General features: G+C 46.2%; 1 protein-coding gene across 1 annotated transcript; it reads left to right on the top strand.

Moving 5' to 3' along the window:
• Nucleotides 1-11,899: 11,899 nt before the first annotated feature.
• Nucleotides 11,900-15,173, top strand: LOC119289089 (B3 domain-containing protein Os03g0619600-like). The gene is made up of 9 exons (XM_037568513.1): nt 11,900-12,017; nt 12,107-12,158; nt 12,251-12,362; nt 12,614-13,061; nt 13,153-13,254; nt 13,354-13,431; nt 13,616-13,773; nt 14,015-14,440; nt 14,763-15,173. The coding sequence occupies exons 3-9, from the start codon at nt 12,261-12,263 to the stop codon at nt 15,012-15,014; spliced, it is 1,566 nt and encodes a 521-aa protein (XP_037424410.1). The 5' UTR covers nt 11,900-12,017; nt 12,107-12,158; nt 12,251-12,260; the 3' UTR covers nt 15,015-15,173.
• Nucleotides 15,174-18,011: the final 2,838 nt, after the last annotated feature.

The following is an 18,011-nucleotide window of genomic DNA, read 5'->3' as shown; positions in this document are numbered from 1 at the left end:
TTGGAACTACTTGATTATGAATCACTTGGTACTTGCGAACCGTGCCTCATGGGTAAGATGACTAAAACATTGTTCTCCGGTACTATGGAGAAAGCAACGGATTTGTTGGAAATCATACATACAGATGTATGTGGTCCAATGAATGTTGAGGCTCGTGGCGGATATCGTTATTTTCTCACCTTCACAGATGATTTAAGCATATATGGGTATATCTACTTAATGAAACATAAGTCTGAAACATTTGAAAAGTTCAAAGAATTTCAGAGTGAAGTTGAAAATCATCGTAACAAGAAAATAAAGTTTCTACGATCTGATCGTGGAGGAGAATATTTGAGTTACGAGTTTGGTCTACATTTGAAACAATGCGGAATAGTTTCGCAACTCACCCCACCCGGAATACCACAGCGTAATGGTGTGTCCGAATGTCGTAATCGTACTTTATTAGATATGGTGCGATCTATGATGTTTCTTACTGATTCACCGTTATCGTTTTGGGGTTATGCTTTAGAGATGGCTGCATTCACGTTAAATAGGACACCATCGAAATCCGTTGAGACGACGCCTTATGAACTGTGGTTTGGCAAGAAACCAAAGTTGTCGTTTCTGAAAGTTTGGGGCTGCGATGCTTATGTGAAAAAGCTTCAACCTGATAAGCTCGAACCCAAATCGGAGAAATGTGTCTTCATAGGATACCCAAAGGAGACTGTTGGGTACACCTTCTATCACAGATCCGAAGGCAAAACTTTTGTTGCTAAATTCAGAGTTTTTCTAGAGAAGGAGTTTCTCTCGAAAGAAGTGAGTGGGAGAAAAGTAGAACTTTATGAGGTAACTGTACCTGCTCCCTTATTGGAAAGTAGTACATCACAGAAACCGGTTTCTGTGACATCTACACCAATTAGTGATGAAGCTAATGATAATGATCATGAAACTTCAGATCAAGTTACTACCGAACCTCGTAGATCAACCAGAGTAAGATCCGCACCAGAGTGGTACGGTAATCCTGTTCTGGAAGTCATGCTACTAGATCATGATGAACCTACGAACTATGAAGAAGCGATGGTGAGCCCAGATTCCGCAAAATGGCTAGAAGCCATGAAATCTGAGATGGGATCCATGTATGAGAACAAAGTGTGGACTTTGGTTGACTTGCCCGTTGATCGGCAAGCAATTGAGAATAAATGGATCTTCAAGAAGAAGACTGACGCTGACGGTAATGTTACTATCTACAAAGCTCGACTTGTTGCAAAAGGTTTTCGACAAGTTCAAGGGATTGACTACGATGAGACCTTCTCACCCGTAGCGATGCTTAAGTCTGTCCGAATCATGTTAGCAATTGCCGCATTTTATGATTATGAAATTTGGCAAATGGATGTCAAAACTGCATTCCTGAATGGATTTCTGGAAGAAGAGTTGTATATGATGCAACCAGAAGGTTTTGTCGATCCAAAGGGAGCTAACAAAGTGTGCAAGCTCCAGCGATCAATTTATGGACTGGTGCAAGCCTCTTGGAGTTGGAATAAACGCTTTGATAGTGTGATCAAAGCATTTGGTTTTGTACAGACTTTTGGAGAAGCCTGTATTTACAAGAAAGTGAGTGGGAGCTGTGTAGCATTTCTGATATTATATGTGGATGACATATCATTGATTGGAAATGATATAGAATTTCTGGATAGCATAAAGGGATACTTGAATAAGAGTTTTTCAATGAAAGACCTCGGTGAAGCTGCTTACATATTGGGCATTAAGATCTATAGAGATAGATCAAGACGCTTAATTGGACTTTCACAAAGCACATACCTTGACAAGGTTTTGAAGAAGTTCAAAATGGATCAAGCAAAGAAAGGGTTCTTGCCTGTGTTACAAGGTGTGAAGTTGAGTAAGACTCAATGTCCGACCACCGTAGAAGATAGAGAGAAAGTGAAAGATGTTCCCTATGCTTCAGCCATAGGCTCTATCATGTATGCTATGCTGTGTACCAGACCTGATGTGTGCCTTGCTATAAGTCTAGCAGGGAGGTACCAAAGTAATCAAGGAGTGGATCACTGGACAGCGGTCAAGAACATCCTGAAATACCTGAAAAGGACTAAGGATATGTTTCTCGTATATGGAGGTGACAAAGAGCTCATCGTAAAAGGTTACGTTGATGCAAGCTTTGACACTGATCCGGATGATTCTAAATCGCAAACCGGATACGTGTTTTTACTGAACGGTGGAGCTGTCAGTTGGTGCAGTTCTAAACAAAGCGTCGTGGCAGGATCTACATGTGAAGCGGAGTACATAGCTGCTTCGGAAGCAGCAAATGAAGGAGTCTGGATGAAGGAGTTCATATCCGATCTAGGTGTCATACCTAGTGCATCGGGTCCAATGAAAATCTTTTGTGACAATACTGGTGCAATTGCCTTGGCGAAGGAATCCAGATTTCACAAGAGAACCAAACACATCAAGAGACACTTCAATTCTATTTGGGATTTAGTCCAAGTGGGAGACATAGAAATTTGCAAGATACATACGGATCTGAATGTTGCAGACCCGCTGACTAAGCCTCTTCCACGAGCAAAACATGATCAGCACCAAGGCTCCATGGGTGTTAGAATCATTACTGTGTAATCTTGATTATTGACTCTAGTGCAAGTGGGAGACGGAAGGAAATATGCCCTAGAGGCAATAATAAAGTTATTATTTATTTCCTTATATCGTGATAAATGTTTATTATTCATGCTAGAATTGTATTAACCGGAAACATAATACATGTGTGAATACATAGACAAACAGAGTGTCACTAGTATGCCTCTACTTGACTAGCTCGTTGATCAAAGATGGTTATGTTTCCTAACCATAGACATGAGTTGTCATTTGATTAACAGGATCACATCATTAGGAGAATGATGTGATTGACTTGACCCATTCCGTTAGCATAGCACTTGATCGTTTAGTTTGTTGCTATTGCTTTCTTCATGACTTATACATGTTCCTATGACTATGAGATTATGCAACTCCCGTTTACCGGAGGAACACTTTGTGTGCTACCAAACGTCACAACATAACTGGGTGATTATAAAGGTGCTCTAAAGGTGTCTCCAAAGGTACTTGTTGGGTTGGCGTATTTCGAGACTAGGATTTGTCACTCCGATTGTCGGAGAGGTATCTTTGGGCCCTCTCGGTAATGCACATCACTTAAAGCCTAGCAAGCATTGCAACTAATGAGTTAGTTGCGAGATGATGTATTATGGAACGAGTAAAGAGACTTGCCGGTAACGATATTGAACTAGGTATTGAGATACCGACGATCGAATCTCGGGCAAGTAACATACCAATGACAAAGGGAACAACGTATGTTGTTATGTGGTTTGACCGATAAAGATCTTCGTAGAATATGTGGGAGCCAATATGAGCATCCAGGTTCCGCTATTGGTTATTGACCGGAGACGTGTCTCGATCATGTCTACATAGTTCTCGAACCCGTAGGGTCCGCATGCTTAAGGTTTCGATGACAGTTATATTATGAGTTTATGAGTTTTGATGTACCGAAGGAGTTCGGAGTCCCGGATGAGATTGGGGACATGACGAGGAGTCTCGAAATGGTCGAGACGTAAAGATCGATATATTGGTCGGCTATATTCGGACACCGGAAGTGTTTCGGGTGATTTCGGAGAAAACCGGAGTGCCGGAAGGGTTACCGGACCCCCCCCCCGGGGAAGTATTGGGCCTTAGTGGGCCTGAGGGGAGAGAGAGGGCAGCAACCCAGGAGGTGGCACGCCCCCTCCCATGGGGAGTCCGAATTGGACTAGGGGAGGGGGGCGCGGCCCCTCTTTCCCTCTCCCTCTCTTTCCTTCCCCCTTCTCTCTTCCTAGTTGGACTAGGAAAGGGGAGTCCTACTCCTACTAGGAGGAGGACTCCCCCCTCCTTGGCGCGCCCCAAGGGCCGGCCGGCCTCTCCCCCTTGCTCCTTTATATACAGGGGCAGGGGGCACCTCTAGACACACAAGTTGATCTTCGTGATCGTTCTCTTAGCCGTGTGCAGTGCCCCCCTCCACCATAATCCTCGATAATATTGTAGCGGTGCTTAAGCGAAGCCCTACGACGGTAGAACATCAAGATCGTCACCACGCTGTCGTGCTGACGGAACTCTTCCCCGACACTTTGCTGGATCAGAGTCCGGGGATCGTCATCGAGCTGAACGTGTGCTAGAACTCGGAGGTGCCGTAGTTTCGGTGCTTGATCGGTTGGGCCGTGAAGACATACGACTACATCAACCGCGTTGTGCTAACGCTTCCGCTTCCGGTCTACGAGGGTACGTAGACAACACTCTCCCCTCTCGTTGCTATGCATCACCATGATCTTATGTGTGCGTAGGAAATTTTTTTAAATTACTACGTTCCCCAACAGTACATACCTTGACAAGTTTTTGAAGTAGTTCAAAATGGAACAGTCAAAGAAGGAGTTCTTGCCTATGTTGCCAAGTGTGAAGTTGAGTAAAGACTCAAAACCCGGCCACGGCAGAAAATAGAAAGAGAATGAAAAGTCATTCCTTATACCTCAGTCATAGGTTCTATAAAGTATGCTATGCTATATACCAGACCTATTGTACACCTTAGCATGATTTTGGCAAGGGAGTACAATAGTGATCTAGGAGTAGATCACTGGATAGCGGTCAAAATTATCATTGGAGGACTAAGGAAATATTTCTTGGTTATGGAGGTGATAAAAGAGTTCGTCGTAAAGAGTTACGTCGATGCAAGATTTTTACACCAACCTAGATGACTCTAAGTCTTGATCTAGATGCATATTGAAAGTGGGAGCAATTAGCTAGAGTAGCTCCGTGCAGAGTATTGTAGACATAGAAATTTGCAAAATACATACGGATCTGAATGTTGCAGACCCATAGACTAAACTTCTCTCACAAGAAAAACATGATCACTCTTTGGGTGTTAATCACATAGCGATGTGAACTAGATTATTGACTCTAGTAAATCCTTTGGGTATTAGTCAAATGAAGATGTGAACTAATCACATAAAGATGTGAACTATTGGTGTGAAATCACATGACGATGTGAACTAGGTTATTGACTCTAGTGCAAGTGGGAGACTGAAGGAAATATGCCCTAGAGGTAATAATAAAGTTTTTATTTATATTTCCTTATATCATGATAAATGTTTATTATTCATGCTAGAATTGTATCAACCGGAAACTTAGTACATGTGTGAATACATAGACAAATAGAGTGTCCCTAGTATGCCCCTACTTGACTAGCTCATTAATCAAAGATGGTTAAGTTTCCTAGCCATGGACATGTGTTGTCATTTGATGAATGGGATCACATCATTAGAGAATGATGTGATGGATTAGACCCATCCGTTATCTTAGCACTATGATCGTTTAGTTTATTGCCATTGCTTTCTTCATGACTTATACATGTTCCTATGACTATGAGATCATGCAACTCCCGAGTACCGGAGGAACACTTAGGGTGCTATCAAACGTCACAACGTAACTGGGTGATTATAAAGATGCTCTATAGGTCTCTCCGATGGTGTTTGTTGAGTTGGCATAGATCGAGATTAGGATTTGTCACTCCGATTGTCGGAGAGGTATCTCCAGGCCCTCTCGGTAATGCACATCACTATAAGCCTTGCAAGCAATGTGACTAATGAGTTAGTTACGGGATGATGCATTACGGAACGAGTAAAGAGACTTGTCGGTAACGAGAATGAACTAGGTATGATGATACCGACGATCAAATCTTGGGCAAGTGACATACCGATGACAAAGGGAACAACGTATGTTGTTATGCGGTTTGACCGATAAAGATCTTCGTAGAATATGTAGAAGCCAATATGAGCATCCAGGTTCCGCTATTGGTTATTGACCGGAGATATGTCTTGGTCATGTCTACATAGTTCTCGAACCCGTAGGGTCCGCACGCTTAACATTCGATGACGATCGGTATTATGAGTTTATGTGATTTGATGTACCGAAGGTTGTTCAGAGTCCTGGATTTGATCACGGTCATGACGAGGAGTCTCGAAATGGTCAAGACAGAAAGATTGATATATTGGATGACTATATTCGGACACCGGAATAGTTCTGAGGGTCACTAGATATATATCGGAGTGCCAGAAGGGTTATCGGAACCACCGAAGAAGTAATTGGCCTTATTGGGCCTATGGGAGAGAGAGGGGAAGCCAAGGGCTAGCCTCCCCCACGGGCCTAGTCCGAATTGGACTAGGGGAAGGGGCGTCGCCCCCTCCTTCCTTCTCTTTCCCCTCTCCTTCCTTCTTCTCCTAGTAGTACTAGGAAAGGGGGATCCAACTCCTACTTGGAGTAGGATTGCCCCCTTGGGCGCGCCCTATGAGGGCCGGCGGGACTCCCCCTTGCTCCTTTATATACAGGGGCAGGGGCACCCTAGAACACACAAGTTGACAGTTGTCTTAGCCGTGTGCGGTGCCCCCCTCCATGGATTTCCACCTCGGGCATATGTTGTAGTGCTTAGGCGAAGCCCTGCGTCGGTAACTTCATCATCACCGTCATCACGCCGTCATGCTGACGCAACTCTTCCTCGGCCTCAACTGGATCAAGAGTATGAGGGACGTCACCGAGCTGAATGTGTGCAGATCGCGGAGGTGCCGTGCGTTTGGTACTTGATCGGTTGGATCACCAAGACATTCGATTACATCAACCGCGTTACTTAACGCTTCTGCTTTTGGTCTATGAGGGTTCGTAGACACACTCTCCCCTCTTGTTTTTATGCATCTCCTAGATAGATCTTGCATGACCGTAGGTAATTTTTTTTGAAATAATGTGTTCCCCAATAGAAAGGGGGTTGGCTGCCTTTGGGGCGCCTTCCCCTTCCTTCCCTCCCTCTTTGGTACGTGCGCAAGGGGTGGAAGGGGCGCACCAGCCCCTTGTGGGGTGGGGTGCTTCTCCCCCTTTGGTCCATAAGGCCCATACAGTTGTCGGGGGTGTCCGGAACCCCTTCCGGTGCCCCGATGACTACCCGGTGTACTCCGAAACTCTTCCGGTGTCCGAATACCATCGTCCTATATATCAATCTTTACCTCTCGACCATTTCGAGACTCCTCGTCGTGTCCATGATCTCATCGGGACACCGAGCAACATTCGGTCACCAAATTATATAACTCATATGACACTATATCGTCAACGAATGTTAAGCGTGCGGACCCTACGGGTTCGAGAATTATGTAGACATGACCGAGACACCTCTCCGGTTAATAACCAATAGTGGAACCTGGATGCCCATATGGTTCCTACATATTCTACGAAGATCTTTATCGGCCGAACCGTTATGCCAACATACGTAATTCCCTTTGTCCATCGGTTGCCCGATATTGGTTCGTCGGTATCTCTATACCTAGTTCAATCTCGTTACCAGCAAGTCTCTTTACTTGTTCTATAATACATCACCTCGTAACTAACTCCTTAGTCATTTGCTTGCAAGCTTATGATGTGTATTACTGAGAGGGTCCAGAGATACCTCTCCAATACTCGGAGTGACAAATCCTAATCTTGATCTATGCTAACTCAACAAAAACCTTCAGAGATACCTGTAGAGCATCTTTATGATCACCCAGTTACGTTGTGATGTTTGATAGCACACAAGGTATTCCTCCGGTATCCGGGAGTTGCATAATCTCATGGTTAAAGGAATAAGTATTTGACATGAAGAAAAGCAATAGCAATAAACTGAACGACCATTATGCTAAGCTAACGAGTGGGTCTTGTCCATCACATCATTCTCCTAATGATGTGATCCCGTTATCAAATGACAACACATGTCTATGGTTAGGAAACCTTAACCATCTTTTATCAACGAGCTAGTCTAGTAGAGGCATACTAGGGACACAATATTTGTTTATGTATTCACACATGTATTTTAACTTTTCGATCAATACAATTCTAGCATGAATAATAAACATTTATCATGAATAAGGAAATATAAAATAACAACTTTATTATTGCCTCTAGGGCATATTTCCTTCAGAAGTAACAATAGCAGCAGGTGTAGTAACAAGTTTGATGAACAGTAACAGTAGTGAAGACAATAGCAGTAAAGTGTAGGCACGGAGTGGCGGTGGATATTTGGATGAGATTCAATATGTAGCTGTCACAACCTAGAGCAACACGTACTAGCTCTAATTCATCGATCATATGTAGGCATGTATTCCGTATATAGTCAAACGTGCTTGCAGTAAAAACTTGCATGGCATCTTTTGCCATACCCTTTCGTGGTAGCGGGGTCCTAATGGGAACTAAGGGTAGTTAATGTGCTCGTTTTAGTAGACAATAGGAACAAAGCATTAACACATCATGAATACATGAACTCCTTAAGTTAATGTCATCTGCGTCAATATCCCAATCATTCTCACCTGGGGTTCTAGGGTTCATAACAATAACAAGTGCATACAACCTGCAGATAAGATCAAGAACACATGTATATTCATGAAAATATAATAGGTTCAGATATGAGGTCATGGCACTCGGGCCCTAGTGACAAGCATTAAGCATAGCAACATCAATCTCAGGACATATTGAATAGCAGGAATCAAGCCCTAACAAATTGACATGATTAGATTTGAAATCTCATCCAATCTCATCTAGCTCCAGTATGCCTACAAGGGGATTACTAACACATGATTGTGAGCGTCATAAAATTGTCGATGGAGAAGGGTTGGTGATGACGATGATAATGAATCCCTCTCTCTGGACTCACAAACAGACTCCAGATCACGACTCCCGATAAAGAACATGAGGTGGCGGAGGCTCCGTATCGTAAGCGCGATAAAACTTTTTCTCTTATTTTTTCTTGGAGGATGTGAATATATAATGTTGGAATTAGGTCAAACAGAGGTGGGGGGCACATTCCTGGGTGATGAGGCCAAGGGGTGGCCGTGCTACTTGCCCTTGTGGCATCTAGGTGGCCCCCTCATGTAACTTCTTGGCTCCAGTATTTTTTATTTATTCCAAATAATTCTCCAGGAAGTTTTGTCCAGCTCTGAGAACTTTTTAGTTCTGCACAAAAAACAATATTACGGTAGTTTTGCTGAAAACAATGCCAGTCCAGTTAATTTCATTCAAATCATGCAAATTAAAGGTCAAGACAAGAGCAGAAGTGTTTCAAAAAGTAGATACGTTGGAGATGTATCAAAGCCTACTCCAGCTGTTGCACCGCATTGAAGTCGGCTTCTAGTCCCTTTGCTTGGTCGCACCTATTTAAACCGTGGTCCGACTCCGTCTACACTACACCATTCTTCAATTCTCTCTGCTCCCACCCTCTCCAAACCTCACAGTTTCCACCCTCTCCCCCCCGGTCGGTGACACCACTGTATCCACATCATGCCAAGTCGTGTTTCTCCGTGTTGGCAGGTGGCGACGGCAGCTCCGAATCTCCCTTCGGATCTTGGCTACGCCGCCATCGCTCTCAGGGGCTAGCTTCCACAATGTCCGCCGACGATGAGGGGGACCAGGCGCTACTGCAGAAGTCCGCACCACCCCTCGGAAGCCACACCCATGGGCGAGAGTTCTTGTGGCAAATTGAACTACCGACGAAGCGGCCACTCCAGGAACGTGGTTCGATGCCACCGCTAGCACGTGTGGAGGACGGTACACACTCGTCGTGCCGCTACCGCGTCAAGCAGGAGCCGGCGTTGCCTCTCCGTCACTTTAAGGCGGAGCCAGTGTCCCTCCCCCCCCCCTCCGCGCAACCGTGGCGTCCAAACCAGGCATCACATGAAGGATGAGTTGCCCTTGCCGATGCAGAGTTGTTACGCTCGGATCAACGGGCAGGTGTTGTCGCCGCGCTACAATGGGGGTGACAATGTCGCCAAGAAGGAGCTACCGCCGAAGATCCGAAGGCACGCGGGTGCATCCTCCACTAACTCGTTGGCCGCGGTGGCTCCTCGTCGTCGCGAGCCATCGTGTCGGCCGAGGAGAGGGCAGCCAAGGAGGCGACTTGGTGGGAGCAGCATAATGCGGCGCGCCGCTCCGCATTCGCCAAGTCTGATGAGGCGCCGACCAAGGTCCACGAGGAAGCCAATCTCGCGGATGCCTGTGCCCGCGACCGATCGCTCACCAACGTGGAAACGGCCCCGCGGCGCTGCCGCTGCCTCGACGGGGACCTTGCCAAGATCAACGAGGAGTGGTCGCTCAGTGGCACCTCCGCCGCCGCCGGTTAGGGGCAAGGCCGTTGTCAAGGTACCGTGGCCAGGGTTGGCATTGGCTACGGCGGCCGTCTACACGACGTAGGAGGAAGAGAAACGGCTTCTTCGCGAGCGCCAGGCGGCGCTGGGGTAAGGCTGTCGTGGCCTTTCGCCGCTGGAAGGACTACTCCAATGACAACAGTACGGATGGCAATGATGGTGCAGCCAACCACGCAGATGAGAGCACAGACTGTTACAAGTTAGTCTCTTATTTATTTTTAAGCTTCTAGTTTAAGTAACGAAGTTTCATCCGTTTTATGTAAATTATGTCCAAACATTAGTGAATTCCATCTTGTTTGGTGAAATTTGTCCGATTAAATCAAATTTGTTTTGAATTGGATGCGAGCACAATTGGATGGTTGGCTCCCGCGTCAATATCCACGGACTGATCCGAACTAGTCCGGGAATGGATACCGTGTTCGTTTCATGGGTCTACAGTTGGAGATGCCCTTACGGTGCCTGTATCTCGTGCTTTGTCCGAAAATAATACTCCTAATCAGTGTCGTAAGAGCAACTTCAATGGGGTGATCCATTTCGTCCGCGCGCGTCCGTTTGGGTCGGCGCGGACAAAAGTGGCGGCCCAACGCGCCGACCCAAACTCAAATTGTGTCCGCCTGGCGTCCGCGCTGACCCATTTTCGGCCCAAAATTGCGCCTGAAATGCGTCGGCGCGGACGCGAAGCGGACGCGCCGCGCGTCTCCTCGCCGTCCGCCGCGTCCCCACCTGGCGGCCACCCAACCGTCACCGGTCGTCTTATTTATGACGACCACCGACAGCGGGCCCATGCGTCAGCCAGTGGAAGCATCCTTTTTTAACCACGTGTGCGGTGGGGTCGGCCTCATCCACTTCTCCCGTCCACGTATGCCCCCCCACCACTCCCTTTGCTTCCTCGTCGGCGACCGTAAACCCTAGCCACGAGCCTCTTCGGCAGCAGCAATGGCAAGGGCACCCCCGGCGCCTCGTTCTCCATTGCTCCCCTTCCCCCTCCTCCTTCTCCGGCGGCGACACGTTTCCGCCCTGATTGCCCGCGCCTGCACATCCCGGTGCACCAAGCGCGGTGGCACTGGGAGTACAGGCAGCCATTGCCATACCCCGATGTCACGATGCCGCACCGTTGGCATCTGGATCCGCAGCGGATCCCGGTGTCGGCGGTTCCTCGTACCCAACGGGCGCACGATGACGAGGTGCGCAGGCACCGCGCGCAGCTCACGCCGGAGCAGCGTCGGCTGCCAGATTTAGGTGGACTTTGACCGGCGTTTGACCGGCCACTTTATATTTATTTCGTGCAACTTATTACTTTTTTTCCACGGCGGCACATTTAGGTCGGCCTTCCCGTTGGGTGGTCAAGCCGACCCATTTTAAAATGCGGACGCGCATGTCCGCCTGGCCGACCCAAACGGACGGTCGCCCCGTTGGAGTTGCTCTAATAAACTAAAAATACGAAGTGGTTGTGCAATTACTCTACAATATACTCCACATATATATAGATAAAGAAGCTAAATTATGACACGTTGTCCCATCACATGAGAGGTGACAAGTCAGGACATCATAACGGCGTTGGCGTGGCATCTCTGCCTTCTGGTTTTTGCCCCTCTCTTGGGTTGCTACGGGAACACCAAACGTCTCATTAGTGGAGGCCAGTTCAGTCCCGTCCAGGTGAATGAATCTCCCACGTTCTCCTCCGCCTCCGTTTCTCCACGCCCTTCTCAGTTCTCAAGGCTTTCTTCTTCCTTCCAGCTCCAGCGCACGGTGACGGTGATCGCAGGATCTGGACTGGACTGCTCCGCCAAGCCTGGTCTGCAGGTTAATTCGACCTCTTTTCTTCTGCTGCGTAGGATTTCTTTTTGCCCCCTTCATGTGCATTCCTGATTAGCAGGCTTGTTTTGTTGCAGTTCTTTAGCTCAGGAAGATCTGGAGGACACTTCTGAGATTCCCTACTGCAAGGTATATTTTCTTCTTGCCGCAAGTTGTATAGCTCAAGTAGCAGTGACCACTCTCCGAGTAAATTAATTTGTTAGAATCGGTGTGTGGCATAGAAGCTGGGAGATGAACAATTCGTGCCAGGGCTGCAAGAGATACTGGAACCATCTACATGGGAAGGTCACTTGTTTCGTCAGGCGGATGAGCAAAAGTTCAAGACATTGCATGGTAATATGCTCTGTTCCAAGCAATAAGACATTGCAGTGCCTCTTTTTTTTTGGATCAATGGCATATTGCCCTTATTTATGCAAAGCAAATAATTCCTGTCGAAAAAATATAAGGCAAATAATCATCTTTAACTTGTCATCTCCCAATTTTAGCGGTTGGTGACTATTATGCCTTATTCATCTCCATCAATTTTACGGACATGTACTACTCCATTTAAACTAATACTCTAAAAATTACATCTGTTGCTGCAGGTCATACCAGAGAGGTTTGCAAAGCATTTCGCAGGGAAAATGCCACGGACCGTCAAACTAGAAGGCCCTAATGGCATTCTGTATGATGTTGGAGTTACTGAGCACAGGAATAGAAAAGTCATCCAATCTGGATGGGAGGTGTTTGTTGATGCCAATGACATAGTACAGAAAGACTCATTGATGTTCCGATACCGTGGAAGTTCTCGCTTCAAGGTTGCGGTCTTTGATTCTAGTGGTTGTGAGAAAACTGTGCCCTGTTTTGGCATAGGGAGCTCTATGAGTGATCAACCAATCACAAATTCTACAGGAATGTCAGGCAGTTCCAGCGACCGTAATACTCACTCGTCAATGGGTCAGCAATCAGATGGATGCCAAAGTGAAAGCTCAGGACATTGTAGAAAACTGGCCTGGACAGACGCAGCATCGTCTCCATCTGAGGATTTGCCAGGTTAGCTTGCCAGCTTGCTTGTACCTTTGTGTTATGCTTTAAGGTGTCGTTTTATCTGAAGTTGCATTTACTCTTGAAAACTGTTATACAGGAGAAGACAGTCCTTACGAGCATGAGTCTTCAGGATCGGATGATCACACACTCCCAAAGATGATCTCAACAGTGCGTATTAAGGAGGAGCAATGTTCTGATGGTATGGTAGTATGATGCAAGTACTTCCGATCCAGTTCATATTTTTATTTTTTTTGTAGTTTATAATGGGAAAATCTGTTTCTATGTACTGAATTATCAGCAAGTGGAAGATCAGACGGATGCCACAGTGGGAGTACTAGAAAGACAGCTGTTATATCCACTCCATCTGCGGAGTCAGGTTATATTCTTAAGTTACATTTGCGTCAACAAAATTGCATGGATTCGTTTTATTTGTTAAGTACATGCACACATGCGTCATCGTGTCGGTGTATACATTATCCATTGTTAGTTTGACCTACAAATTTGTCTAGGAGAAGCTTGTCTTTCAGAGTATGATTCTTTTGACTCGAATGATATTCCAGGACCTCCAAAGGATAAGTATGTGTTGTCAAGTAGGAGTAATTTGGCTGATGCACAAAAAGAGAAAATAGATAAGCTTCTCCAGGACGTTCAATCCAGAACTCTTGCATTCGTGGCTATCATGAGGAAGTCCAATGTCCAACCACCGTATCCTTCTCTGGTAAATTTCCTGAGTTCTTTTTCAGTACACTACAATCCTCTCTAGGCTCTAGATCTAAGAGGGGTATTCATAGTTTGAATGTTATAGGGAAAGTGGCAATGGCCCTTCTGAGCACTTAACATAAATGCTTTTTCTTTGTCGACAATGACAGTCAAAACAGTATTTCGGCTGAGTTTTGTATTCTTGTTTATTTGTTTGTTTGTTTGTTGATGGCATCACACCCTGTCCCATTTGTGATCAGACCATCATGAAGGAATACGCAGTTGCACACTTTCCCCATGAAAGTGCATCTGTCATACTTCAGAGGCCGGGCGAGAACAAAAGGTGGTACCCCAGGTTCTACGAGGGGAATGATAGTATTCACAAGATTAGGGGGGAGTGGTTAGACTTTGTTTGTGACAATAGTGTGGAGGAGGGAGATATCTGCATCTTTGTACCAGCAAAGGGTGGGGGAAGGTTCACATTTACGGTTCATCTACTTCGCGCAGAAAGCAAGGCGCACGCAGGTCATTTTGTGCCGCCCTACATGCTGTCACAAATGAGCTTTCTGTCTCCATTGCAACAGAGCATAGTTGAAGATAAAGCGGAAGCCATCCAACTCGAAGCACATCTGTATGTGGCAATCATGAACAAAACAAATGTTGGTGTCAAAGGGCATTACAGCCTGGTAAGCTAAAAAAATTCTGGAATTTTATTGTTACCTACTCAAAGCCCCCCAGGTTGTTGTCATCTGCCATAACATAACTAAGTTTCAAATAAATAAAAAACATAACTAATTTTAGCAATGTAGGGTGCCAGGGATGACGTGGGCTTTGGATCTCCAATTTACTGTGCTATTAGCAAACTGTTTGGCTTAAATTTACTTTTGCAGCTGAATTAAATAAATGCCACCAGATAAATGTGTATACCTATATTGTATTGTTGTTTTATTTTATCAACATGATTGGCCGACTTGTAATTGTAACATGCTTATATCCGTAAAATACTAGGAGTTTGGTGCAAAATATGCTGCTGTGTATCTTCCAAAGGAAGAGCGAACTATTTTGCTCCAGCGTAAGGGGGAGGAATGGCAAACTCAGATGCATATTCGGAATGGTAGGAGGCGTGTCCTTGAAGGAGGTTGGCACAAATTTGTCAGTGACAACCGTCTGCGAGTTGGTGATATCTGTCTGTTTGAGCTGAAGCGGAACCGGAGGAAGCTTACCATGATTGTCCATATCATTTCCCGTGATCAGTGTTAGTTTGTAGTACTTTGAAGTACAAGGGGATGATGACCCCTGCTGTTTCTGCTGGAATTATGTTTTGTACTCTAAAACCAAACCATGGTATGGTTGATCTCCGAGGACTACTGCATATGATGGCTAACATTCTGAATTTCCACAAGTCCTAGTCCATGTGTTGTTTTAGCTTCGTGTAATCTGTGACTTGTATTTGTGCACTGCCTTCGTTATCTGAAGCACGTTTAGCTCTTTGCTCTACCTGGGAAAATCTGTTCGGATCTATGTTGTTACAGCAACTCTACATAGTCGCCATATCAGGCTGGTCGGCATAATAAATATATTGTAAAGGCCACTTTAGTGAAGTCGTCATCCGGCCATGAGTCGCCATAGTTTATGAAGGAGGGCTCCATATCCATCCCACGAGCCTTCATATTTGGGGGCTGGGGGCGTTTTGAGGGTGTGCTATCCACTAATCGCATGTGCGGGAGAAAAGTTTCACCTCCCATGTAAGCCTCCCGTGCGGCCCATCTTCTCTCCCTATCAATGCCAGACGGCCATGGCACCACGGATGTCAATTAATGGCAGCTGTTGCATACCAATTGCCCAGGGACGGAGCCAGGATTTGAGCATGGGGGCGAAGAAGACAATGATCGTATGTGCTTTTTTCTCTTTCACAGCGACCATACAAGAGGAATGCAAGATAATATATATTTTGCAAACAGAGAATTGAAGGTAGATTTATATTATTTGAATGTAGTTCATACCCCTAAAAGAAATGGAAAATGTAATTTCATATGGTGTGCTTTTGATTCCAGCTTGTTTTGTATTTATACTTGTGCAAGAATATTTAATACTAGACCAGAGGAGCAGAAACCCCGCGGCATTATTTATAAGAAAGAATGTGAGACAGAATTCAACCTAAAGAGCGTCAAACTCAGGTCGGCAGGGCGACACCACAATGCTCCAATTCCAACCACTGGGCTATGAGCCAGTCCATTGTGCGAGAATATTTGATCGGTAGCAGAGGGGCAGAAACCCCGCGGCATTATTTATAAGAAAGAATGTGAGACAGAATTCAACCTGAAGAGCGTCAAACTCAGGTCGGCAGGGCGACACCACAATGCTCCAATTCCAACCACTGGGCTATGAGCCAGTCCATTGTGCGAGAATATTTGATCGGTAGCAGATTGAAGCTACGCAAAAGGCTCCGCTCGGTTCCAGCTAGCCGCGAGATCGGGACGACGTAGTTTTCGGTGAAAATCGTGCCTGACTACGGTCATGGCGGATGATGGTGGTGTCTCAGACGTCGTTCCCTTCTCGAGGCATCGTCGTTACAGGTCACGTTAACCTGATTGGGAGGTTCCAGGGGAAACCCTAAATCTGGTTCTACCGGATTGGACGATGGCGACGTTTTCGCAGTCGTTCTCCTTCTCGGGGGCATCGTTTTGGAGCAAGTGCTGGCTGGAGGGGACAAGAGGAGGAGCGGTGCTTCATCTTGCCCATTGATGACGGCGGATCTCGGCGGCGTGGCGTAGTGGAGACTCGGCGTCCGATACGCGAAGATGGACTCGCGCAGGAGAAGGTAGATGTCTGGCGTCATGGTGGCGTCGACGACAGCTAGACCGGGTAAGGTAGATGCAACAGTACAACACTGAAGATGGATTGGTGGTAGGTGGCTGCGGCGGTCTCATACCCGGCAGGCGTCCTGGTTGAGGAGTGTGCCGGACTGGTGGGTGCCCCATACCTGGCAGGAGTCCTCAGGTCTTATATGTTATGTTTGGCTGCGAGGTCTATTTGGTATTAGGCCCAGACTATCAGCATCTCTTCATCAACTGGATAGGAGTAGCGACAGATGCTGCCTAGACGATGGCTTTAGTCTTATTGTTGTATGACTTTGTAAGGTCTTGTGTGAATAATTAATAAAGTGACTACATGCATTGTCCAGATGCAGAGGCCGAGGGTCCTACTCCATTTAAAAAAAAATCAAACCTATATTATCTATACAATTAAGTATGTAATTTATAATCAATCTGACAAACAATAACTAATGTCCACCAGTTAATACAATACAGACCTAGTAATAGTAAATAATCTGTGATAGCCTAGACATGAGCTGTAATATATGACATACCTTCGATCTAGCGTGAGTCATGTTGTGCCGCCTTGAATGTCAAATCTGAAGCGCCTGCTAAGGAATTAGGAGATTGACGCATAGGCAGGCCGCAGATAATGGCCGTCGGTCGACGAGGGGAGACGGTCGAATCAAACATAAAGCGCCGCCAGCACCTGGCGATGCCCTAGCGTTGGGGCGACGACGGGTTCAGCGGCAGGACTATTCAGTCAATCATCTAATCGATGTAGGTACATTCAATTCTGACGGGAGGTAGTAAGAAAAAATATGACGGAGGCATCCATCTCACGAATCATTTGTGGGTTGCTTCGTAGGCTAAGTAATGCTCGTCCGTTTCCTAGCTGTTGGGCCCGCTACTGATGACCGACAGCTCTACTAATTAATCAATCACAATTGTCTAAAAAAATTAATCAATCACAAGTCCTACCAACCTTTTCTCTAAAAAATAAAATCAATCACAAGTTGTTACTACTAAAAAGAAAAATAATAATCGGGGGGCTGGCCCTGAATTGCCCGCTGTCACTCTCGCCATATTTTTCAACACCGGCTGCTAAGAATTGGTCAGCACCATATCTCCATCTCTCACCACCACCGCCCACAGTCTTCACTTTTCTCACGCCGCCCACAGCCTTCACTTTTCTCCCAGACGACATGCCACTTCTCCCGCGGGCAGACTGGGTGCCGCTCTCAAGGAGGAGAAGCGGATCCTGGACGAGGAGTTAGCGAAGGAGGAGACTGCCCAAAGGCCAACGAGGAGTGGCATTGTTGTGATGCGATGGAGCCATGGAGGCCGTGTAGGAGGATCCCCCCTTGACGAGTGGCCGGATTGGAATCCTAAATCGCACTTCGTTGAGTGGGATATTCAGCTCGGCTACGTGCAAATCCCG

This window comes from Triticum dicoccoides, chromosome 4A (genome assembly GCF_002162155.2).
Source record: "Triticum dicoccoides isolate Atlit2015 ecotype Zavitan chromosome 4A, WEW_v2.0, whole genome shotgun sequence".
In the NCBI taxonomy this organism is placed as follows: Eukaryota; Viridiplantae; Streptophyta; class Magnoliopsida; order Poales; family Poaceae; genus Triticum; species Triticum dicoccoides.
This window is presented reverse-complemented; position numbering and strand designations above follow the sequence as displayed.

What these genes read in the sequence shown, in the direction of transcription:
- LOC119289089 (XM_037568513.1), top strand. Translation starts at nt 12,261, where the DNA reads ATGAACAATTCGTGCCAGGGCTGCAAGAGATACTGGAACCATCTACAT. An exon ending in AAAGTTCAAGACATTGCATG is followed by an intron (nt 12,363 to 12,613) that starts GTAATATGCTCT and finishes CTGTTGCTGCAG; the next exon opens with GTCATACCAGAGAGGTTTGC. An exon ending in TCAAAGGGCATTACAGCCTG is followed by an intron (nt 14,441 to 14,762) that starts GTAAGCTAAAAA and finishes GTAAAATACTAG; the next exon opens with GAGTTTGGTGCAAAATATGC.